Source organism: Thamnophis sirtalis, unplaced genomic scaffold, assembly GCF_051295495.1.
Source record: "Thamnophis sirtalis isolate CommonGarterSnake01/CBP01778 unplaced genomic scaffold, rThaSir2_p1.2 scaffold_1, whole genome shotgun sequence".
NCBI classification, from domain to species: Eukaryota; Metazoa; Chordata; class Lepidosauria; order Squamata; family Natricidae; genus Thamnophis; species Thamnophis sirtalis.
Window position 1 is genome coordinate 41037569 of NW_028261381.1, and position 27113 is coordinate 41064681.

Here is a 27113-nt window from a genome sequence, read left to right on the forward strand (position 1 = left end):
TAGGAAGAGAAAAACAACAGGATTAAAAGGATTAAAACCACTGTTAAATGGTCTTTTATCCTTTTTAAGTTGATATTCTGGCTTTTATCAGCTACTTTGCATCAAACCTTGTGAAAAGCAGCAATTAAGACACATGCTCTTTATACATTTTGAAAATCATGTAATTGTTCTTCTGTTTGAGTCTCCTGCTAAAAGCTAAGAATTCTCTCTTTCTCTCATATAGGTATATGTAAGTATATACATACATACACATACACACACATGCACATATATACTGTGTGTGTGTGTGTGTGTGTGTGTGTGTGTGTGTACAAACACAAGAGAAACACGCATATACATTTAATTTGGCACCTGACTCTTAATGACTCTGGGTGGCTCACAGCAATGACAGAAATTACAATAAATAAAACATTAAACAATATCAAGCCACTCTACCTTGCTAAAGGCCTGGGTGAAGAGCTGTCTTCTAAATAAGGGCAGAGCCATCCAGAGCTTGGAGGGAACTTTATTTCATAAGTCAGGCATGGCTACAGACAAAACACGTTTCTGGGGTCCCTATAGATAATATTGCTTAACCAAAGGAACCTGGAGCAGCCCAAACTAGCAGGAGGAAATTGGCCAGATAGATGCTATGGGAGATAGGAGAAACTCAAGTAAAGTGAACCTGCTCCATGTATAGATTTATAGATAACAACCAGCACCTTGAATTGCAGCCAGAAGCAAAGTGGCAGCCAATGCAGCTTGCAAAGCTGATATGTCATTAATGCTTATGCTGCCTCCTTCTCTATCTGCTTCTTCACATTTTGGAGGTCTTAGGGAACCATCACCATCACTATATACATTATGCATTATCAAATTAGCTATGTTTTATATATAGAACAGAAAAATCTAAATGCAATACTATGCTTTCAACATTTTTTAAAATGAAAATTGTCAAAAGTGAAAATATTACTTTTCATGGCCTGCTTTTGGACTGTATTAATCCTTTCCCCTCTTAAGTTTTTTATTTTTATTTTCTAATCTTATTTTTCTCCCCTCTCTATTACACACAATACAGCCCAGCTTTCTTTCCCTGGTTGCTGAGGTATTTCCTTTGGGGCTTATTAATCTGTATAGTCCACAGAATATTTTAAATATACTTTAAAGGGGATATTTGTAGCTCATGACAGAAATGAGGGTTTTTTATAACACTAGCACTGATGATGCTGTCTAGTTTGGGTAATGAAACTGCTGCAAGACACAACCAAGCTCAGAGAGCACCAAGGACCCCGTAAAGACACTTTAATTAAACAGCAAACAATAAAGCAGACCAGCATGTTCCAAAGCAAACTACCAAGCTCAGGCATGATATAATTTTTGCAAGAGTGCTTCTGGCTTCCAGTTAGAGAATAGAAATATTTTTTGTTACAAAATCCAAAAAAGATTGGTGGAAGGAGAGAGGGGGGATGGGGAGGGAGAATGGGGGAGGCAGGGAGAGAAAGAGCGGGGAGGGGGAGGGACAAGGAGCAGGGGGGAAGACAAGATGGCTGCTTGGGAGTTCTGCAGCCCTAGGCCTCATGGAGGAGAGGCTGAATAAATGGAGTCAAAGCAGAGATCAAAGTCAAGAGATAAACCAAGATAATCCTGAAGAGAAAAAAAGCAACCAGAAAGGGCAGCATCTAAGAAAACTAGGAGGGAGAGAGAGAGGAAAAAGGTGTTTATTTCCTTTCCTCAGACCTGGCATGAGGAAAAAGTTTTTTGAGCTATTTACCTCAGAGGGAGCAAGTAGAAAAGGCATACAAAAAAGTAAAGATTGTGATAGCACAGCAGTAGAAAAGAGGAACCCATCTGAGGTAGATGGATTTAAATCTTTAGAAAAAAGAATTTGGGTCTGTAAAGAATGACAGTAGTGAAATAAAGTAATTGAGATTACAGAAATATGGAAGTAAAAATAAATAGATATAGAAAAGATATAGAAGACAAAGATATTTTGTAAAACTGGACTTTCAAGAATGTAGTGTAGATAAAGAGCTTACAGAAGATAGCTAAATTATTTCTGTAATTAAGATTAATTTATGAATTAGTGGAGAGATGTATGTATGTATGTATGTATGTATGTATGTATGTATGTATGTATGTATGTATGTATGTACGTACGTACGTACGTATGTATCTATCTATCTATGTATGTATCTATGTATCTATGTTATGCAAAAGTACTTAAAGGCAACCCTGCAGCTATAACTGCCTATTGCCAGAATAGGATTTCCCTGAAAATCCCTGAGTCGCAACAAGCATAGTTGCAGCTGAGCCTTGGACAACTTAGGCAGACACCTTTTAGCTATACTACATAAAACGATGGAGACAGCTGAACCTGTCTCAATTTCCATGGGGCACTGAATTCCCTCTAACTCTACAGTGACAAAAATCTTGCCCTTTGTGTTAAGTATTCATTAAATATTCATGATGCCAGCAACACCCTCTGGCTCTTCTGATTGGCTGAAAGCCTCAGAGGGTGTTGCCGGCCGAAAGTTACAGTTGATTGGCCGAGGGACTGACGTCAGCGGTTGCTGTCTAGTCCCCGGCCGGTGATTGGTTAAAAGTTAGTATAAATACCTTTGGCGCGCGTTCTGTCGTTTGAATCGCTGTCATCCTAGAATAAACCAGTTGTTGTTTTGAACCCTGGCTGCCGCGTCGTCCCTCCGCCGATATTTAAAACTGGCGACGAAGGTGGGATCGCGATTCCACGCAAGCCTAGGGTAGAGAGAGAGGTTCTATCAGCCAGCTGCCACAAGCCGCTACTCGCGCCGGCACCGAACGCTGAGGGAAAATTCCTGTCACGACCTCCTCTCCTCAGTTTTCCACTCCTCAGCCTGTCACTAACTCCTAGCCAACATGAATTCTTTGCCGCCTTTCGCTCCCTTCGGCTCCGCCGGTGAATCCTGGGAAGGGTTCATGGAGCGGTTTGAGACATACCTAATTGCTACAAAGAACCAGGCTCAAACCGATGAGGAGAAGTGTAGTTTCTTTTTATCCTGCTGCGAACCTTCTATGTTCGCCTCAGCCAGAGCTATGGCTGCTCCCAGACCGGCTTATAAATTAGGTTGGGACAACTTGATGGCTAAACTGAAGGGGCACTATGCCCCGACACCTTCCAAAATTGCCCGCAGCTTTGCGTTCCGCAGAAGAGTGCAAAAGCCGGGAGAGTCAATTAGTCAGTTTTTAGAAGCCCTGCGCACGGTAGCGTCCCAGTGCGATTTCTCAAATCTTGAAGAAAATTTAGTTGAGCAATTCGTGTGCGGAGTGCGGGATGTCCATCTAAGAAGCCGCATGTTCCGCCACCACGATATTACTCTCCTGCAGGCAGTGGAGATCGCCAGAGCAGCTGAGCTCTCTGAGCAATCCACCGCGGATCTGGAGCGGCTACAGTTATCATCACAAACTCCTGGGCACGTTCCGTTCACTCCACCGGCCTCCCAAATCCATGACATTGACTATGATGACCTTACGCCGTCCGAGGACCCGGAGCCCGACAACGTCGGCCAAGTACATGCCCAACCTCGGCGAAGACAACCGGCTCCTTCAGCGGCCGCACCGCAAAACCCCAAGGCGTCTTGCCTTAGTTGCGGAGGCCGCCACGACCGCCAAACCTGTCAGTTCCGGAACGCAATCTGCCGCCGTTGTCAGAGGCAGGGGCACATTGCCCAAGTCTGCCGAGCATCCTTGCCGGCCCCTGCCTTCTTCCAAGCCAATGAAAGACCCAAATCGCAGCCGCGCCGCCAGCCACCGAGGCCAACTCGCAGAGGAGACGACTGCCACAATGTGTCCGCACCGCAGGAAATGGAGAGTTCAATCAACCAGGCCTCCTCCGGATCCCGAAAAATAACAGCCAATGTCCACCTGGCAGGTCAGCCGTGCCAAATGGAGGTGGACTCCGGCTCCTCCCGTTCGTTGCTGTCCTGGGACATGTTCTCCCGCCTCTGCCCTGCAGTGCCCCAAACAAAGTTAGCCCCAACCCGCTTGCTTTTAAGGGACTACCAGGGAAATTTGATTCCCGTCCTGGGGTCTTTCCCTATTCCTGTCAATTATGGCACTTTTAATGGGAAGCTGCCAATCATTATTGTAAAAAACGCCCTGCCGGCCCTTCTCGGCCTTGACTGGTTTCCAGCACTGGGGTTGTCCATTGGGGGGGTGCACCGGGTGATTTCCTCTTCAATTGAGGACGTCTTAAAGGAATTCTCTGACGTTTTCGATGGTCAGCTCGGGTGCTACAAGGGAACCCCCATCTCCCTTAGTTTAGATCCCCAGATTGCTCCCATTAGGCTGAAAGCCCGCAGGGTGCCTTTTGCCTTGAGGGCCAAGGTTGACGCCGAACTTGACAAACTCTTGGCGCAGGGTGTCATCGAGCCAGTTGATCATGCTCCATGGGAGACACCCATAGTCCTCCCGGTCAAGCCGGATGGCTCGGTGAGAATCTGCGCCGACTACAAGTCGACGATCAACTTGGCCCTCCAGGCAAACCCCTATCCAGTCCCTGTTGTGCAACACCTGCTCCACTCCTTGGGGCAGGGTTGCATATTTGCCAAACTGGATATGGCGCAGGCCTATCAACAGCTCCCGGTGGATGACGATGCGGCGGCTGCCCAGACCATCGTCACCCATCGTGGGGCTTTCCGTTGTCGCCGCCTGCAATTCGGCATGTCCGTTGCCCCGGGGATCTTCCAGAGCCTCATGGAGCGTCTGCTCCATGGACTACCGGGGGTTGTGCCATATTTCGATGATGTTCTGATCGCTGCAGCCAGCCGCTCAGAACTCATCGATGTATTACGGAAGGTCCTCAGTCGTTTCAGGGGCGCGGGATTGAAATTGAAGAGCAGCAAATGCTCATTTGCTGTCCCTAGGGTAGAATTCTTGGGCTTCTTAATAGACGCCCAAGGCATTCACCCTACACCGTCAAAAATTGCCGCCATTAAGAACGCCCCTGCTCCCACCTCCAGGGCGGAGCTACAGGCGTTCCTAGGGCTGCTCAATTTCTACGCCCCCTTTATTCCTCACAAGGCGTCACTAGCCGAGCCGCTGCATCGGTTGCTCGACCGATCCGCGGCCTGGTGCTGGGGCAGCCGCGAAGCCCATGCGTTCGCGGCTGTCAAAGAGACGCTGACGTCATCGGCAGTCTTGATTCAGTATCATGACGGGATGCCTCTGACGTTGGCGTGTGACGCCTCCCCATTTGGTGTAGGGGCGGTCCTGAGCCATGTCCTCCCGAATGGCTCAGAAGCCCCTGTGGCCTTTTATTCCCGGACACTCTCCTCGGCGGAGCGTGACTACAGTCAGATCGACAAGGAGGCTCTGGCTGCAGTGTCCGGGATTAAGAGGTTCCACGACTACCTCTACGGTCGGCACTTTACTCTTGTCACCGACCATAAGCCACTCCTTGGGCTTTTGGCGGGCGACAAGCCGACCCCTGCCATTCTATCTCCCCGAATGACTCGCTGGACGGAGTTCCTCGCAGCGTATTCTTATACGCTGCTCTACCGTCCTGGCAAACAGCTGGGGCACGCGGATGCCCTCAGCCGTTGCCCTCTACCGGAGACGGACACCGCCCCCGTCCCAGCCCTCTCCGTCCTCTCCATTGCCTCCTCCGGTTTCCCAATCTCCGCCGCCGACGTGGCAGCTCACACGAAGGCCGATCCAATCCTCTCCCAGGTCGCCTCCTGGGTTTTGAGGGGATGGCCAACAGATAAAGTGGCAGAGGGCTTTCGGCCCTTTAAAAATCGCCAGGCAGAGATCTCCCTCCATGGGGGTTGTCTCGTCTGGGGGGATCGGGTGCTGATCCCCGACGCGCTTCGGCCACAAGTTCTGGATCTGCTCCACAAGGACCACCCGGGCATAGCACGGATGAAGGCATTGGCCCGTAGCTATGTCTGGTGGCCCTTGCTGGACACAGAGATAGCGGCCTATGTAGGCCGCTGCACGACTTGTCAAGTGTCCAGGCCCAACCCCCCTGCCGGGCCTGCTCGAGAGTGGGAGGCTCCGAGAGGCCCATGGTCCCGCCTCCACATCGATTTCGCTGGTCCCTTCCACGGCCAGAACTTCCTGGTTGTGGTGGATGCCTACTCCCGGTGGGTGGAGCTGGTCCTCATGGGCTCTACCACAGCCGAGAGTACGGTCAGGGCTTTACGGAAATTGTTCGCAACCCATGGGTTGCCGGACGTGATGGTTTCGGACAACGGGCCCCAGTTCACATCCACCATTTTCCAGGAATTCTTGGCCGAGCAAGGGATCCGGCACGCGCCCATAGCCCCGTACCACCCGGCCAGCAATGGCCGGGCAGAGCGGGCGGTCCGCTCAGCGAAGGAGGCGCTGGGTCGCATGGACCGGGGCGACTGGCAGGCGAGGGTGGCGGCTTACCTGCTAAGCCAACATTCCACCCCCTGCCCAACCACCAACAAAAGCCCCACGGAGCTCTTGATGGGTCGGCGCCTGCGGACTCCCCTGGATAGGCTTCACCCGCTCTATTCAGGGGATCAGCCGAGCAATCTGGGGGTTATCCCTTCCCGTTCCTTTAAGTTAGGGGATTCCGTATGGGCCCGGTCCTTTGCGGGGGAGCCGAGATGGGTGCCAGGTTCTATCGTTGCCCTGACCGGCCCATGTTCTTTTAGGATCCAATTGGCTGACGGATCCCAATGGAGACGCCACCTGGATCAGCTAAGGAGGCGTCTCCCGTCGCAGGCTGGTGGCCGCGAACCCCCGATTGACAACACCGCAGTACCGGGGTTGCCCTGTGAAGCCTTCGCCACTCCAGGCCTCAACCTGTGCCAACCACAACATACTCAAGCCGAGAGACCGCAAACAAGGGCCTTCGCCACTCCAGGCCCCCACCTGTGCCAACCACAAAGTACTCAAGCCGAGAGACCGCAAACAAGGGCCTTCGCCACACCAGGCCCTGCCTACCCAAGCGCCACCTGCAAGGACGCCGAACTTACATCTCAACCCGACCTAGGGAACTTTCGGACATGCAACCACAAACCCGGGAACACTTCCCAGAAGGTCCCTCCTACGCCTGGTGACGCGCCCCCACGGCCAAGCCTACCTTTGCAGTTGAGCCCGCCTTCTGGGCCTTTTCAAAATGGCGTGCCTCGGAGCTCCACTCCCTTCGGGGAGGAGCTACCACGAGGAGGTCCTCCTCCGCCGACGACTGCCCCTGCAATGAGAAGATCTGGGCGGGTCCGGCGCCGCCCAGCATACCTTAAGGACTACGCATGCTCCGTTTCGGGCATGCGCAGAACTGGGGGAAAGGGGTGTTAAGTATTCATTAAATATTCATGATGCCAGCAACACCCTCTGGCTCTTCTGATTGGCTGAAAGCCTCAGAGGGTGTTGCCGGCCGAAAGTTACAGTTGATTGGCCGAGGGACTGACGTCAGCGGTTGCTGTCTAGTCCCCGGCCGGTGATTGGTTAAAAGTTAGTATAAATACCTTTGGCGCGCGTTCTGTCGTTTGAATCGCTGTCATCCTAGAATAAACCAGTTGTTGTTTTGAACCCTGGCTGCCGCGTCGTCCCTCCGCCGATATTTAAAACTTTGCCTTGTGGACAATTTGATCAATTGTTGTTTCCCTACCTTCCTCATGAACAGAGAAACACATTTCTCTCCTCTGAGGTTGGAATTTTGGCAGCTTGTTCGCATAGGAACAGGTCCTTATCGGGGAGGTAGCTGGAGGGCTATTAGCAGGAAAGGCAGTTCTGCATATTCTGGCCAGATGTCCCCTTTTCCCACATCTAAGGCAAACTGTGGATTTAAACTGGCAGTCTGGTCTGCTATGCTTGCCCCAGCACCCTGGGCATTTGACTTGAACTGACTGGGGCTTACCCTGCCAATCTCTTGCTTGACTGGTCTTAACCCGATGGATCTCATTGTCATCATCCACCATGACATCAGAGCTGGCATCACCATGATGTACGTCAAGTTGCTTTCCTGCGGTTTGAGAATTTGACTTTCCCTGGATCTGTTCTGCAGATTTAATAGACAACTCCATTGCTCGGGCCTCATCTAATGCAGTCTGTAAGTTCAGATCATGTTTGGCCAGAAGGCGGCACTGCACTTGGAGGTCTCAAACACCAGCAATGAGTTGGTCCAGAAGGACATCATCAAGATCATGGAAATTCCAATAGAGTGCAGCTGCTCTCAAAGCTGCCATATATTCATTAATTGACTCCCCTTCATGTTGGTTCCTCCTGTGGAACGCATGATGGTGGGCTACACAGTATGGAGTTGGGGCATATTGATGTTTTAACTTCGCCATCAGCACTTCCCATGGAACTGTGTGAATGGATTGCGGTGCCACTAGAGTCCCTGCAATGTTAAACATTTCACGTCAACTCTCTTCCTACATTCTGACAGTCCTGTATAATCATTAGCCTCCAAAAAACATTCAAACCTTGTGATATAAGAGTTCCAGGTTTCTGATGCAGTATTAAACTCTGTGAGCGTGGTCATAAATGCCATGACTACTAAAACTGTAACCTTTTGCCTTCTGAGGGGAAAAAAAAGTTTTTCCTTCCGTTCGCTTTTGTTTCAACCTCTCTGAGTAAATCCCTCAGCGAGGGTCATCAGCTCTCAGTGACTATGCTCTGTGGCAGTGACATGCCAGTTCTCTTCTGGTCTTGTCCTCAGCTCCGTAATCCCACCCTCGTCACCAATGTTGTAGCTGGGAGAACTCGGGTGGAGGGAAAGGACTGAGGCGAGCCAGGTCTCACAATGCTAACTGTTTATTGCTAACAGATTGCCAATGCAGCATTTTACTACCCACACATCTCAGCTAATGGCAACACCTGAGACCCTGTTTGACAGCCCTTTATATATGCAGGCTGTCAAACAGGTAACTAATCAGAACAGAGTATGGCACTCCCTAGTGGAGCAGACTACAGGAGAACTGCCACACACACACACACACACAGACACACAGACACACAGACACACAGACACACAGGTTGCAGTTCTCCTGTAGTCCGTGTGTCTGTGTGTGTGTGTGTGTGTGTCTGTGTCTGTGTCTGTGTGTCTGTGTGTTTCCTTTTTTAAAAGTTTTTTGTAAGCTTTCCTTTTGTAAAATAAAAGTCCATCCCACAAAATTTCAAAATTGACATTTTGTCAAATGCATTTTAATTCTAAAAGTATATTTTTGAATATCTTTGGTAACTAAGGTCAGCAGTTGTGACATTTCCAAATATAATACATTTTGATTACATAAATACTTCATATATTAAATCAGTATATCATGAATGTATTTGAAAATTAATAGTTTTTCTGTAGAACATGACCTTTAAGCAGTTTTAATAATTGACACTGGATATTGTTTACTGTTTTGTTTTGTTTTTCAATTATAGCTAAATTAATGCAGAAAATCCAAGCATATTCTTTTTTCCATTGTCTGTTTTCCTGAAAAATACCATATTTGCCATATTAATCTTATTTTGAGCCAAATATACATTACAATCCGCTCTTAGGCTGGGATAAGCACCATTTTTGGTTGGTGGGTATATCTGGAATGTTGAGAGCATATCACCATTGGGCATTTACCAAAAAGTCACTAGAGATGTTATTTTAGGGCATGTCAAATTTTTCAACTTTCAGTTTCCAACATTAGAGGTACTCAAATGTTGTGACATGCCTTAGGGATTGTAAAGATATTTTGGTTACTTTAATATAATTTAGATGTGCTTGGAAAGTAAATATATAAATATCATTACTTTTTACATTTTGTTTGTTTCATTTACCATACTTCACTCTAACCCTCCCTTCCCACGTGTGTGTGTGTGTGTATGTGTGTGTGTGTGTGTGTGTGTAAAAAATGATAAAAATTCAAAGTGGAAGGTGATCTTGGCATATATCAAAGGAAGTATCTGCTGGCCTCTTGGGACCTCAGGACATTATGATGCATATCTATAGGTGACTGTTCCTATTTATAGTGATTACATTGCAGTTGATTTTTTTAATCAATATTTCTCAGTGTATAAACTGGCATGGGAAAATAAGTTTGATTCTTACATAATTTAAAAACTAACTATAACCAGTTAGCATGGTGCAGAAATCCAAATCCCAAAGATGAAACTGGATTTGAACTGTGCATGGGCATGCAAGTAACAGTAGTTAGCATTGTATTAAGTATGTAATTTCCCAGGATTGCGAAACAGTTGAATCCGTGCGGCTTCTTTAAACATTTTTGTCAATTGTTACAAGGATATTCTGCTCCAGGGATGGATATCAAAACTTTTTGGAACCTATTCTGTAGGTGTGGCCTGTTTTGTGGGGGGTGGCTCAGCGGTCATGTGACAGGGGTGGGAGTGACTTGGCAGTCATGTGACCAGGTGGTAATGGCCAACTTGATGTCATTCACCAGGAGATGTCATGGATTGGGTAAAATGCAGGGAAGCTCATTTAACAATGCTCTTGTTAGCCACCAAAATTTTGGGCTCAATTGTAGTCATAAGTTAAGGACTATCTCTGTCTTCCTCTGCATGGCAGCCTTGTCCTAGTAAACTCCTTCTCCTTTCTGGAAATTTTCCTCTATGTTAGAGGGACCAAAATAATCCATACAATATAAGGTTTCCGGCTGCAGCATGAGTTTAGACTAGATGACCTCCGAGTAGCCTTCTAGCCCTAATTTGCTGTGCTGTTTTTCTTTTTGCTAACAAAGAAACCTGCCTGAGGCTCATTCCACATTCCTGCCAGATAGAAATAATGACCCTAGAGAAAGTTTGGCTCCATTCACAAGCAGGGAATCATCCAGACCCTTTTAGAAACACAAACCCCATATTGCACAAACCCCAAAACTTCAAAAACATTAAACCATATAACATATAACCATATAACCAATTTGTTGTTCCCTGCACCTTTTTCATTTAAAGTTATAAGCATTAAGACTTGTGAACTTCAACTCCAAGAATTCCACATCCAGGCATGTTCAGTTCCGATTTAAAGCAACAGCATTTGTTTTTCTCCTTTTCAAAAGAAGTTTCCTTCTTTTTCTTTCTCTTTCTCTTTCTATCTTTGTTTCTCTCTCTTTTCTCTATCCCTTCCTTCCTTTCTCTTCCTTTCTCTATCCCTCTCTTTCTTTTTTTCTCTTTCTTTCTTCCTCTGTTTCTCTTTATAAAGCCTTAACAAGCCCATGCCCAGCACACGGGTTCTCCAAAAGGCACTGGGGCTTGTTAAGGCTTTATATACAGTGCTGTCATGTGCCAATTTTTTTTGAAATTCTCTCTCCAACAGAGCCAAAGGTTTGTAATCAGACTTTCTTTTTGTGTTTTTAAGGGAAGGTGCTGAAAGCTCTTATTGAGTCTGCTCACAGCCTTGAAGCTCGGGTGTTCTTCGCTAGAGCTGGAGCACTGGCACTTTCACCTGCAACTTAAAAAGGCAGTGCCTGAGAATGACTGGTGCAATTCTCCCTCATCCCACCCTGTTCCCCCTCCCCCATCTCTTCTGCTTCTATCTTTTTTCTCTCTCTCTCCCTCTCTTTAAAGAAGGAGTGTTTTACAGTGCTGCCATGTTTGATGTGCCTTTTTCTGCTGTCTCTCCTGCCAGTTTGCTCTTTGCTCTGATTCAGTGCATTCTCATTCCCTCCCTCCCTCCCTCCCTCTCCCCCTCTCTCTTTCTTTCTTTTTCCCCTCCCTCTCCCTTTGAGTGGAAAGGGAAAGAAGCAACACACAGAATGTGTGACAGAGTGGGGGGAGGATCGATCTGATCGCTAATAGCCTACTAACAACTTGAATCATTCAGCAATAGGTAGACTGATACTCCCTCACAGCTTGCTTTCAGCAGCAATTGCAATTTCAATTAAAACAAACTCAAAGTAACTTGGTATGACCCTGTGTGCACTGGACTACTGCAATGCGCTCTACATGGGGCAGCCCTTGAAGAGTATTCGGAGACTTCAACTCGTCCAGAATGCAGCCGCGCGAGCGATTGTGGGTGCACCTCGGTACACCCACGTTACACCTATCCTCCACGAGCTGCACTGGTTACCGATCGGTCTCCGGATACGCTTCATAGACCCATTAGATCACACAGGATCAGCCTCCTCCGGGTTCCGTCCACTAGCCAATGCCATCTGGTTACCACCCGGGGGAGGGCCTTCTCTGTGGCAGCTTCGGCCCTTTGGAACGAACTCCCCGCAGAGATTCGGACCCTCACCTCTCTCCAGGCCTCCCGAAAAGCCGTCAAAACCTTGCTGTGCCGGCAGGCCTGGGGTTGATGAGTTCCCCTCCCCTCTCGACCTGTGTGGCTGTGTGATTCTTGGTTATTTTAATTATTTGTATTGTGTTCTATGTTCCCTTTCCCCCCTTGAGTTGTTCGCCGCCCTGAGTCCCTCCTGGAAAAGGGCGGCATACAAATAAAATAAATCTAAATCTAAATCTAAATCTAAATCTAAATCTACTTGCCCAGCCAGTCGTGTGTGCGTGTGTGGGTGCAAGCCTAATAGAGGACAGAGCCATCTATCCCAGCACTGGAAGGGGCTTGAGATCAAGATCCTGAGCGCCAACATCACAACTGCCCCTTCCCCTTTTCTCCTCCTCTTGTTGCAGTCACACTCTCTTTTTCCCCCTCCCCCACAAGCTTGCTATTCCCCTTGTGGCACCTGCAGGGCTTAAGACTTTCCCCTCTCCTCTTTCCTGAGCCACGGGCTTTAACAGAGGGGAAGCAAAAGTGTCCAAACAGCAGCTTTTGGCATGCCCTGACAGATCTCGTTTCTCCCCCTTGCCTTGTTTTTTTAACTTTATATGCAGAGTTTACAGGCAAAGCCCACATGCGCATAGGGCGACCTGCCCCCACTCCTCAGTTTTGTTTTCTGCCCTCCTTTTCACACAAGTGGTGTGACGGTGCAGCAGGATTAGGCTGCTGGCCTGTGACATCGAGCATTTGGGGGACTCTAGCGCTCCTCCTTCTGTCACTGCAGGAGCAACAACAAACAAAATGCTTCCTTCCCCCTTCCAACAAAGGCTTAATTATACAGACGAAGAAACACACACACACAAAAGGACATCCTCGGTTTTGGCAACTAGAGGGAAAATGTTCATTATGCCAGGGCTACACCAGAGCCAAATGCCAGGGGCAAACAAGCACCTCCACACTTCCCTTCCCTTCTAGCTGCTTTGTGTACACCTCTCAAGCAACTGCCAAAGCGCAGCAAAGGCGCATGTGGGGCAAGTGGCTGCTGCTTGCTAAAGGAGGATGTTTCTCTCCTGCACTAAGGCTCCAGCCATTGCTTTGCCTTATTATTCCTCCTCCTCCCCCATGAGAGGAGGAGGAGGAAAGAGGAGGGTCGCCAGAGTCTTAGTGCAGGAGCGAAGCAACCCTGTTGCTCCCTTCATGCCACGTTTGTGCAGGCACCCTAGACTTCCTGCTGCTTCAGGCTGGAACTTTCACCCTCCGTGCTGAGGAGCCATAAGGCAAGGTGGCTTGCTGCTCGGCCTCCTGCTTCTCTAGGCAACCCAGGTGGAGGGCAGTCAGCTTATGCTCCTGGCCCGGGAGATGGATCCAACCAGGAGAAATGCACACCCTATTTTTGCAACTGGGGAGGAAAAAGAATGTTTCAGGTTGCAGGAGGTTCCAGGCTGCACCGTGATTTCCACAGCTTGGAAACACGCATTGCCTGAAATGCTCTTTTTCCTCCCTGATTGCAAAAATGGAGTGTGCATTCCTCCTGGCCGGATCCATCTCTCATTCCCAGCAAGCTACTGCACCTTTGCTGCCTTGGTTGTAGACTGATTCTGCATGCCCCATTTTTGGAATGGTGGGGGGAAAGACCGTGCCCTTCTCCTCCTTCTCTACCTTCTCTTTCCTCCTGGCCAGATCTGTCTCCCAGTCCAACAGCAGAAGCCAACCGACTTTCGCCTGGGTTGTCTGGAGAAGGGGGACTGAGCAGCAGCTTGCCTTACACTTCTCACATAGCGCCCACTTCACCTGCCCCCTCTCAGGCAGTTCCAGTGGCTGAGATCACTGCACTGTACACCTCTCACACAGCACCTGCTCACCTACCTCTTAGATGCCTCAGCCAATCATCCACGATGACTTCACTCCCCAGCAATATGAAGAGCCGTCACTGCCTAAGCCCTCCCGGGAGTCAAGCTGTGGCAGCCCCAAAAGCCAAATGTCTCCTTTCCAGCCACCACAATCTATGCAGTGCTGCTGCTGCTCCCACCAGCTGGGCGGGCAAAGGAAGTGGGTGGGTGGGGCAAGCATGGTGCGGACAGGTGGGGCAAGTGAGTGAGTGATGCCCTGGAGAAGGGGGGGCAGGCCAGGGGAGGGACCGTTCTGTTATAGGGCCTCTGGAAGCCCTGGTATGGGAAGGCACACTAAATTCTTTGAACCAGTCTGCACGTACCAGTGTGGACTGGCCAAAACCAACCTCTGTTTTGCTCTTTCCAAATCAGTTAAATCTGAACTCTGCACTATCATACTGCTAGATAATTGTAGGTAAGTTGTTTCTCATGGTAAAAACAGCACCACAGTAAAGCCCCCCGCAGTGACGTTGCAAATACTTCTTGCTTCTGCTTTCATTCTGAACATAACATAAAAGTATCATGATCCAACAGTGGTGACATGACTTCTTTGTTATGATGCTATTTTTGTTCTTACTTTTCTCTTAATACTATATTTAATTTGTTTTTAATACATAAGATCACAGTTGTTTAGCATAAACATCAAACTATTATTGTTGTGATAGCTATAAAAAATTCCTTGAGAATCACACTATTGCCCCAGAGGGGCACAAAATCACTACAGGCTGTGAAGCAGTTACAATTCCTGTGATGTTTTTATGTTTTAGGCTTCTGTATACCTTTAATATACTAAGAAAGACAATTCCTACCAGAAATTTCTTTAAAGAGACATTTTGGAAATTTGTGTAATCAGAAACATTTGTGCTTAAAACTTTAGCAAAATATTGTACTCATTTTCTTTTAATATACAGGTAGCCCTTGATTTATGACTAGTCACTTAACAACCATTTTCTTTTACAATGGCCATGGAAGAAGTGCTTTACAACCCATAAAGACACACACACCACAGTCATTGTAAATAGTCAGACATCCCTCCATGGTTTCTGACCAGTCGTTGCATTCTGTAGTCATGTGATTGTAATTTACACTGTTTTTTACCAGCTTCCAGCAAAAAATGACATTTCAGATCAATGGATTTACACTTACAACCACTATATTTGCTTAACAACTGCTCCATTTAACAACCATTGCAAAAAAAGTTTTAAAATCACTTTATGCATGTGGGTGCCTAGATTTATGACCCTAATGACTTACAACCAGATTTCTGATTCCAGTTACAGTCATAAACTGAGGACTCTCTTATGTCATATTGATATACACATTATGTTATATTCATACAAACACCTTTTTTCTGTTTCAGATAATATCTAGTTGATACAGCTAGCAGTGTATCAGTGTAACAGTTGTTTTTAAAAATTATGAAATAATAGATGCCCATATATTGTAGTAAATATGATATTAAACCTCCTTCTCTTCTCTTCCCCTCCCCTCCCCTCCTCTCTTCTTTTCTCTTTAGAGTTCCCAACCTGTGACCCACTGATTCATTTTATATGTAATAATGGAAGATGTATTAGTAGCAAGTGGCATTGCGATACAGGTAAGAATCAACTCTAATTCAACCCTAATCACAAATAATGTTTCTGTCTAACTTTCAGGAATCTTATTCAGCTTCCCTATATCATAGCCAACCCTGAAGTGGCTAAGACTGAAAGTTTCATGTGATAGTGGTGGAAATTAGCTTTCATGTTATGTTACCTGTTAAGCTCATGCAATAATAGGTTCCATGCAGAAGTGGTATTCAGCCAGTTCTGACAAGTTCTGGAGAACCGTTAGCAGAAATTTTGACAGTGAGGAGGGAATGGGGATTTTGCAGTATCCTTCCCCTGCCACGCTCACAAAGCCACGCCCACAGAACCAGTAGTAATTTTTTTTTAATCTTACCACTGGTTCCATGTTAGCATCCAATCCACTATTTATACACTAGGTGTGACAAAAATTGATTTCATTAAATCTTATAAAAGTTACCCAATATTTTGAAGATTAATATGTACTAAAGAATTTACCGATTAATCATATAAGCATAGGATTATTGTTGATTTCTGACCTTTCACTTCTCCTTGGGAATGGAAAGTGACAGAATACTATTTAAGCCATTATGTCTCCTGTTAATTAAATATTTGTGATATTGTGTATGCTATTTGCATATCTATCTATCTATCTATCTATCTATCTATCTATCTATCTATCTATCTATCTATCTATCTATCTATCCATCCATCCATCCATCCATCCATCCATCCATCCATCCATCCATCCATCCATCCATCCATCCATCCATCCATCCATCTATCTATCTATCTATCTATCTATCTATCTATCTATCTATCTATCCATACGCCTGATTTACTTATTTCTTATATCACTTATTTCTTTATGCTTCTATACTTAGTCAAAAAAGAAATTGATGGTGGAGCTTGATTGACCTGTTCTGGTTAGTGCCCCCCCCCCCTTTATTACTATCCTATAGCTTAAAATATATTGAATGAATACCCTAAACCACAAAGTAAAATAAAACAGTATTTATTTTATTTAATAAAATAGGGAGTAGCACATAATATATAAATGGGTGCATAAAAATACTAACTAAAATGCCTATTGTTGCATCATGCATACATGGGTTTGCATCACTGAAGAATAAATATTGTAGGACACTCCCACATTCAGAATTTTGTCAGGACCATGCCTCCTGTTTGCAACATGCTAGGACCATAATTCTTCTTTCACCACAGTAGCAGCATCCAGTAAAGTATACTGCACCTTTGCTACCTCAGATATTGCTAAGCATGTAAACCTTAAAATATTATAAGAATCAGGATCTTGGATGGATTTCCTAGACCTTTCACCACTCTGTTGTTTTGGTTATTGCTATACAAACCAGAGTTTTATTATTTGTTTGTTTGTTTGTTTATGGAATTTATATTGCTACATATTCATACATGGCAACTCAAGGTGGCTTACAAAATATAAAATCTCATATAAAACAATAAAACTAATAAAAGAAGTCATACAATAAATTAATATACTACATTCACCACCACCACCTGCCCCAGCGAAAGCACTTCACACGAGCCATTTAATGGGCTCCAGACCGCTCTGGGTTCTCCAGGCCTGCTAGCAGAACCTTTTGTTCCTTGCAAAGTCTTCAGGCCACCTTAATTATATTCTTAACTCACCTCATGTTTGAAACTGTAGGTGAGATCCCAAAGTTTTACTTTGCACTCATTCTTTTGTCTAAAGCTAGTCACCGAACATAATAGAAAAAAACAAAGAAAGCTAGTGACACTGACAGATATATAGCTGTTTTTAATTAAAACAAAGTCATACTAAAAGTCAGACTGGGCACGAATGATTTGACTGCCTGGGAAGGAGTGACAAATGATGTCCTCGCCCAATCATGCAGCATAATACAAAAGCTGTGAATGTTATATTATACTTGCCCTTTGGGGTCTGAGCCAGATGTCAATTCCATGAAGTAAGCTTCCTATTGCTTGCTATTCTCTCATATGTGGGTGACAATATTTATTGTTATTTAACTTATTTTACAATATTTGAAATCTACCCCATCAAAAAGATACAAGGAAAAAATCAACATATGTTCTATTCCATAAAAATGCAACAATAGTAATCAATAGTCATTTGATCCAAAAATTTGCTAGAAGCCAAAGTTTTAGGGAAATAGCATGATTAGCAGGATCATTCAAAATGTAGTGAGGATTGGGGACAGATGCACCTCTGGGGGCAGCATTTTCAAAGTTTGGAGGCCATTACCAAGAAGCATTGCCTTGGAACCCATCCACTTCTCCCCTTATGCTTCTAGGTATTTTGGATCTTCAAATTTATTTTATTTATTTATTTTGTTTTGTTTTTGTTTTGTTTTGTTTGTCAAACGTGTACAGAATAATAGGTATAATAGTATATAATAGTATAGTATAAACATGGACATGAGCAAAGGAAATGAGTACTAATAAATGGGGACAGTAGGACAGGGACAATAGCAGGGGTGGGTTCCTGCCAGTTCTAACCTCTTCTATATAAAGAGATTCCACAAATCTACAGTTTAGAACCAGTTCCAGCTCCCTTCCCCCGCCCATCCGCACATCATCAAGATGAAGAGCAAGATGAGGAATTCTGGGAGTTGAAGTCCACAAGTCTTAAAGCTGCCAAGTTTGAACACCCCTGGGGTTTTTTTTTCTAAAGGGTTAGAGGTAAAAGGATCTTGTAACTTGACAGCTTTAAGACTTGCGTGCTTAAAATGCCAAAATTCCTGAGCCAACATGACTGGAGGAGGAATTCAGGGAGTTGAAGTCCACAAGTCTTAAAGTTGTCATGTTTGAACACCCGTGGGGGTTTTTTCTAAAGGATTAGGGATGCAAGGGTCTTGTAACTTGACAGCATTAAGACTTGTGTGCTTCAAATGCCAGAGTTTCTGAGCCAACATTTTGGTTGCTAAGCAAGACCGTTGTTAAGTGAGTTTCACCACATTTTACAAGTTGCCCATGCCCACCCAGTCACATGGCTGACAAGCCACTCCCACCAGTCACATGGCTGGCAAGCCACTCCCACAAAGCAGGCCACACCTACAGAAAAGGTTCTAAAGATTTTTGAAACCCATCACTGGACAGTAGGCATGCTGGTACGCTTATGCACACCCCCTTTACGGACCTCTTAGGAATGGGGTGAAGTCCACAGTAGACAGTTTAAGAGTGAGGCTGTGGGGGTTTGAGGATGTAACAATAGAGTAAGGTAAAACATTCCAGGCATTGACCACTCTGTTGCTGAAGTCATTTTTTCTGCAATAAAGTTTGGAGCAATTTACCTTGAGTTTGTATCTATTGTGGGTTGGGGTTAAGGTTGAAGCTGAAGTAGTCATTGGCAGGTAAGACATCGTAGCAGACAATTTTGTGTACTATGCTTAGGTCAGACCCTAGGCAGCGTAGTTCCAGATTATCTGAGCCCAAATTTTTGAGCCTGGTGGTGTAAGTGATTCTGTTGTGAGCAGGAGTGAAGTACTCTTCTCATGAAATACTTCTGGACCCACTCAATTGTATTAATGTCCAATAAACAGTGTGGATTCCAGACAGATGAACTGTATTCGAGATAGAGAATGGCCATCTCTATCGTTACATATCTTTGCTTACATTCCCCACTAAGTTGATCTGATTTTCTCTGAGATGCTGTGTAAAAACTGAAATAGTGCTGGTACATGCACTTTTTTCAGAACAGCATGCACAATAGGAAACTTCCTCAACACTCAGCTTTTATATGTTTTACGAAGATGATCTGCAAAGTTGTAATTGAATGAACATTTATAAACACCTAAAGAACGACAATAACAGACAATTAGTCCTTTGTTACTTTCTAAGCTGAGCTTATTGACCCTTTGGAAATAAAGGCTAAATTTAAAAGAAAATGAGGCAAACATATTGGCATGTTCATAAATGAACTCCCACCTACATCCTGAATATTAGATAAGTTCAGGAAGCACAGGTGAAAAACCTCTATATAATGTCCTTTATATCTTGTGTAACACTATTTAAGATTCTGTTTTGCTGCACAGGTATTAAGTTCTCAAATTATTATAATTATATTAATATATAATATTAATATACATAGTCCTCAACTTACAACAATTCATTTAGAGACCATTCAAAATTAAAAATGGTGCTGAAAAAAGTGACTAATGACCATTTTTTTCACACTTATGACATCCCCATGGTCACATGATCAAAATTCAGATGCTTGGCAACTGGCATGCATTTAGGAAAGTTGCAGTGTCCCAGTCATATGGTCACCTTTTGTGACCTTCTGACGGTAAAATTAATGTGGAAACAAATTTTACTTTTTTTTGATTTTTTTAAAATTTTAATTGAACAAAAACACACACAAAAAAAGAATCATTCTTCATTACATCTTGTAGAAAGCGCGTTGATTGGTTACAGATAACTTTCGTGCATTTCTTCCACAGTCATTACTTATAGTTCATATTAGATTATACACTTTAAGTTAAAAATCTTTGTATATCTTACTAGCAATGTACCACAATTCTCATTTGACTACAATTATTTGAACATGCTTTTACCTCAAATCATTCATACTTAAAGACAAAACCACATAATGGCATTCATTAGCTATTTCAAAAAACCTTCCAATAACATTACACCTTTATAGCATCTTTTAAGTAAAAGTCAATAAATAAAGTTTCTAAGCCTCCCCCTCTTTTTTTCCCAACTGACTAAAATTTATATCTAAGTTACTTTAGCCAATACCAAAGCATATTGGTATTCCAGTCAAGATATTTTGGAATTTTAAGGTTGTTAAACAATGACCATTAACATTTCCTTGTTATTATAATTGACTAAAAATCATTTACTATTTATGCCCCCTCTCCTCTCATCAGCCCCCCCTCCCAAAATACCCTTACACTTTTATAACAAGATCTAATGGAAAATTTGTTAATAAAATTTATAGGTCTTTTTCCCAAGTCACAATTTACAATTTATATCCAAATTTCTTTTACTAAATTGTCAATACATGCATATATCATTACGCTGTATCCTTTATCATTTCATTATTATTTAATTAATTGTTAGCAAGTAAACATTTAATAACAATCTAAAACAATCTAGGAGTTACAAAGTTCCTACTTATTAATCACCAATAATAAAAAAAAAACTATTTTTTATTACCAACTTTCATTGTCAACCTGTATCTTTCCAGTAACAAAACAGTCTTATCTCTCTTGCCAATTGTGGAATCAGTCTTCTTTTTATCTCCTTTATAAGGTTTTTATCGGCTTCTCTCCGCACTTTGTTGCTTGAAGGGTTTCTCAGATAATCTCCTTGCCCACCAGTTGCTACTAAAGTTAACTTGTCTTTGTCAATCTTGCTTCTGAAAAAAATTCTCTTCTCATGTCTATGATCATTAGCATTTTTTCTCTCTCCTGGAATCTGGGGTAGAGCTCCAATTCATCGAATTCTCTTTTCCACATTCCCTTTCCATTTTCACCCACATTTGCTCCATTAATAAATGCATCTATTGTGTTATCTATATCTTCATTCTCCTCTTTAATTTTGGGGGCTCCAACCCCATCATCTTTTGCTGTGAGGAAGACTAGTCTTTCCAGCTTCTTCTTAATTCTTCCATATCCTTCCAATAGATTTTGAATTCCAGTCAAGATATTTTGGAATTTTAAGGTTTCCTCCTCTAAGTATTGACCCATGTTTCCAAAACAGTAGAGAGAAAGAAAAAGAAAAACTAATAATGACTGCCAGTCTAGTCTTCCAGGCCTCTCTTAGCTTTTATTTTAAGTTGACTTAAACACAAGTTTAAGTCACAAGGGGAAGGGTTCTGTTCCCGCCTTTCTTTCTTTCTTTCTTTCTTTCTTTCTTTCTTTCTTTCTTTCTTTCTTTCTTTCTTTCTTTCTTTCCCTGCCAAAATAATTATCAGAGGCACCTGTGAAAACAGTTCGTGCCCTTGGTTTTTATCAGTTTCTGTAAACAAGTTGCAAATCCTTCAGCTGCAAAATTAGTGAAGTCAAATAAAGAAAGAGATACATTGTTACAAAAAACTCCGACTGGCAGTTAATTTTCACCTTTTGTAGGAAACAAAGTCCTTTAGATTGCTTTTAGTGTGATTTAATAACAAGTAGTAGGAAGAATTGTTAAAAGAAAAAGGAAGGTTTTAATCCAGAAGTCAAAAAATAAAGCAACAAGAAGCAGAAGAAGAAAAAAAAAAATCTGTTCACTTTAAGAGGAGAAATGGAGAATGTGCAAGCATTTCAATCCACAAAAAATAGTTACAATGACAAAGGGGGAAAAAAAACTTTCCACAGCAATCCCATTAGAATTATTTTCGCTGCTCAGTTCTTTTGTTTAAGGATCAATTTGGCTTTAAAGAAACATTTCTTTGGGTAGTCTTTAGCAAAATAGAACAAATACCTCACCAGATGGACTCACTTTCTCTTTTCACTTCCTTCCTTCCGGAGCATCCCGACTTCATCAGCCTAGGGGCTGCCTGTTCACCGCGGGCTTGAAGTACTTCCCTTGGGTCCATCAGGGATTTTGCAATATCCCTGAGACCAGCCAGGCTTTGTCTTCCTGATCACCATCTCTACAGGACAGTTTAGGTCTCAATGGACCCCCAGCGGCAAACGTGTCAACGGCGGTGTCAGAGTATCGCACATTGTAACATCGCGATGTGGCTCCTCCTTCTCGAAACAAATTTTACTTAACAATAGTGTTGCTACCTTAACAAATGGAATGATTCATTTAATAACAAAGATCATAAAAAGTAGCAAAATTCATGAAAACAGTGTTGCTTAGCAATGGAAATTTTGGGCTCAATTCAAGATGCTGGTTTTAGTCTTTAAAGCTTAAACAAATATTTTTCGTAAATCAGAGCTTACTCTTACAATTACATTTAAAATCTATATACTCTTCATACCTTCCCCATCAGACAAATCTTGCTGAAGTTGCTCTATTCTAACTTTATACATTAACTCTTTTCTTGGCTTTACAAAACTCAACGAAATAAAAAGCTGAAACTATTGTTTTCTGCTTAGTTATTGAATACAAGAATAAATTGGGCATGAATAAAATACTCACACATTTTTACAGATAATGACTGTGGTGATGGGACTGATGAACTGGACTGTCTTCATTCATGTTTTGACAACCAGTTCAGGTGCTCTACTGGCCGGTGCATTCCAGGTCACTGGGCTTGTGATGGAGACAATGATTGTGGAGACTTCAGTGATGAAACTAAACCAAATTGCACCAAAGGTCAGTGTTTTATATTCCCCTCCCAACTTCCAATAAAATGCTTACCTTTGTCAAATGAAATAATAATCAGGATTATGATTTTAGCTGAGTAAGATGATTAATATAAGATTTTATTCCTACTGAATTATGGCAATTGTATAAAATATGTATATGCACAATAAATGGGGTAGGTAGGTATATGTATCTTTGTGTGTGGGGGTGTCTGTGTGTCTATGTCGGGGTCTCTGTGTGTGCATGTGTCATACATATATAAAACACATCAGGAATATCTTTTAAGATATAACTTTTGACCATAGTTAAAAAAATATTTGCTACAGTAAAGGCAGCTGTTTTTTGTAGTGATAAAAGGGAAGCATGGTAGTATTTTCATGTTTTAAAATTAGATATTGTATTTTTCTGTCTGGGAGAAGGAAAATATTTTTGTATTGTGCATGATGATGCAGGGAATGCGAATAAATCATTTGAGCCAGTCCTGACTTTATTATGACTTTCCTGTAGTTCACTAAAACAATATAGCAGTGCAAAGTTTCAAAGATGTAATTTGAACATTTATTATTAAATAAGAAGCAGAAGAAAAGAATATTATGTTAAAAAATCTTCTACAGTATTTTAAATATTGCTCACCAAGGGCAAAAACAATAATATGCTGCAGTCTAAGAGGCAAGGTGAAGAATTCTGTTTATATCAGTACACTAAAATTTAGTTCCTTTTAGTCTGCTTGGATGGAATGTGCATATTGAAGGATAGTTTAGGTCTAGGTAGTAGAATGAATTATCAATTTATAAAAAACAACAACATACTGCATATTTTATATAGCAGTCACTGTATTGATGATGATTCCAACTATAACAAATTTGCTATAATTTGTTCAAGGAAAATTTGAATTAAGAAAATTGGATTTTTTTATCATACTTTTTTTGGCCAGACAAGTTATCAGATATATTTCAACAAGGGTTTCAGTGCTCTGAAATCTGATAAATGAACATTTTATCCTGCTTAATACTTTTCAACACTTTTATTGAAAAATAATGTTTATGATTCATAGGAATAAGTGCAACCTCTGAAAAAAACATAGAAGTATCTTCCTGTTCTTGTAGTCAGTAGTATTTCATGCTTAGCCACTTTTGTTAAATTTTTGAATGGCATTGCTTACATTGAAAGGAATCTCAAAATGTTTTCAGTCACTTCAGTAATACTTACATATTACAAAATATTAATAAGAGAAAGAAGGCATACATTGCAGTTTTTAAAATTCATCACAACCAGGGCCCATAGGAGGCATCTGTGTTACAGAGCAACATGTTCTCCCTGTGAACTAATTTCATTTCTCTCTTCCTCTTCCTTTTCCTTTCCCTTTCTCTTGGACAGAGAGAGAAAGAGAGGGAAAGGGAGGGATGAGGGAGACAGAGATGATCTAATCAGAATGGGTACACATTGTTTTCTTCTGCATGGGCTGGTATACATTGCTGTTCTCCCTTTAAATATTTTTGGGAATATGACTGCTCTGAAAGATGTGGGATAGATAGATCTGTAGACTGTTTATTCAGAGTCACATTCCAAGAAAGAAAATGGGAAATGATTAATGCAACAGTTGCCTCTACTCTACTCCAAGCTGTTTACTAACAGCCATCCCCCCACTTTTTTTGTCAACATGTACAAGGTAACATGTATTAGTATAGACATGGACATTATCACATGAGATTGATACAAATAGATGGATATAAATAAGTATAACAAGGCCATGAACACATAAAATACATATCAATGGGGACAGTAGGACAGGGATGGTAGACACGCTGGTGCGCTTATGCAAGCCCCCTTAGGGACCTCTTAAGAAACATGTGAGGTCCACCATGGACAATTTAAAGTTAAAGATATGGGGGTTTGAGGAAGTAACAATGGAGTCAGGTAGAGTGTTCCAGGCATTGACCACTTTTTGTTCTAACTGGATTCAGTTCTTTTTTAAACCTGCAGGTTTTTCTACAGTACTACATCAACTTATTTTTGTTTTGATTGTTTTCTGGGAGCTATTCTTTCCTATGCTCACACAAACAGAAAGATTTCCAAACCTATTGTGTAATTTTCAATAATCAATTGCTTTAGAAAAAATAAAAATACAATTGTGCGCTTTCTTGCTTGGAAGTAAGTCCTATTATTTTCAGTTCCATTTATACTCTCATACGCATAAATAGATTTCAGTAATTATTTTGCTATTTCAGTTCAGAAATGTAAACAGTCGCTGTATAATGCAATGCAATCCTAATTCAGTAGCTTCAGTTTCATTGAGGATAATATATATTTGCAGCAATTTCCAATAACTGAAAGTTTTCAAAAATGAAAATCCTTTAATTTAAATGAAACCACTTTTTCTATTATTGTAGTGTAGAGCCAGAGATGTTTTTCCCATTGTGTTTTCTGTAGGAGAAAACACCAGATAGGCTTAAAATATAACAATATTTTTGCATTGTAGCTTTATCTCATAGTGATATTTTTAATATCTACTGAATTGATATATCTTTAGATATTATTAAAAACAACATAAATTGTTGGTCAATAGATATTTATCTACAGACTACATTTTTACATGGTGTTAAACTGCCATACATATCTTATTTGGACTCAGTTTTACAACTCTAAAAATAATGTTTCAATAAATACTTTCATATAATTCAACATGCTCTATAATATTAGATACCTAGGAGAGAATTATTTGCATCCTTTTTTTCATTTTAAATGGAAATGTACCATATCCATAAAAGAGACAAATGAGTACTATTTGGAACTTTGGACTACATCAGGATTGGATGTATGATCCTCCAAACGTTATTTAATGCAAATTCCTCAAAAGAGGTATTACTTAAGTTCTACATTTATTACATAATACATGTGATCTCCTATGTTCTTCTCTGGAAAGATTCCAAAGAACTGGTATACCCACTAGTTCTTTGAACTTTGCCACAATTGTTGGTTCTGCTTTCGTGAGCATGATTTCAGTTTGCAATAAAAATAAAGCTATCTTTACAATGGATTTTCACATTTATGATTGTCAAATTCTAAGTCCATTTCAGAATTTTTAAAATCTTTTCTACAAACTGAGAATGTAAATTGAATTTTAACACATTTATAATTTGGGGTTGAATCAAGATATACCAATATATCTGTGGTCTTGTCTTGCTTCTCTTATCAGGAAAGTTATTATTTTTTTCTTTGTTTTCCATAGATTAAGGTTCTGTCTTTGATTACCTGCGATTTTGTTATTGGGAGGAAAAACTCCCATTCTTCTACACTTATTGCATAGAAATGTTCTCATTCTGTGAATGTCTCTTTGTCCAAAGAACAATTTATAATACAATAGTTCAAATGGTTAAAATGGATATCACCACTGTATCTTTTCAATTGTTCCAATTATATTTTTCCAGTGAAATTCACACTGGTGCAAAACTATGAACAATATATAAAAGTACCTTAGAAATATATACTTTTCTCCAGCATAATCCTTATGTAACCTGAGGTATGCATTGACTCTGCTCACATGATTGAATTGAATATATATATATATATATATATATATATATATATATATATATATATATATATATATATATATATATATATATATATACATATATCAATAACTAGAAAGCTGCTTAAAATGAAAGTGATAATTTCAATAATCTATTTTGTAGAAATATAATAACCATACTTACTTCCTTGTATATTAATGTGTAATTGAGTCAATTTTGTAAAAATATGGTTCTGTGTTACAACAGCATGATTCTTATTTTCTCTGTGCAAAGAAGACTACGATACCATATACCACTTCCTTAATTGTAACTAAGTAGCTATGGAAAAGTATTGAAAATGATACAAATTATCAAAAAATATTATTAACTAATTTTGTATTATCATTGTTTTTTTAAATATTAGAGATAGCTTCTCTTGGGAGATGCAATGGGAAAGAATTTCAATGCTACCCAGATGGAAACTGCATTCCTGAGTTTTGGCACTGTGATGGAGAAAAGGACTGTGAAGATGGCAGTGATGAAAAGAGTTGTAATGGAACTATAAGACCATGTGATGCCAAAACAAAGTTTTCCTGCAAAGCTACAGGTATTAAAGGGTAACAGTTTATGCAAAGTTAAAACTATGATTTTATTGTTAGCATTGAAGCACTATTTACCTCATTTGGCTTTGAAACAGCCTTGTTATAGTTTAAATAGTGTGGGGTTTTTGCTTCTT

General features: G+C 41.9%; 1 protein-coding gene across 1 annotated transcript in view; it reads left to right on the top strand.

The window, feature by feature from the left end:
* The window catches only part of LRP1B (LDL receptor related protein 1B), a 939689-nt gene that overhangs the window by 691390 nt on the left and 221186 nt on the right, over positions 1–27113 (top strand). Inside the window, exons 19-21 of the mRNA XM_087710921.1 lie at positions 15551–15631; positions 22710–22874; positions 26802–26984. Coding sequence (XP_087567047.1) covers positions 15551–15631; positions 22710–22874; positions 26802–26984 — 429 coding nt within the window. The remainder of the gene's footprint in view (positions 1–15550; positions 15632–22709; positions 22875–26801; positions 26985–27113) is intronic.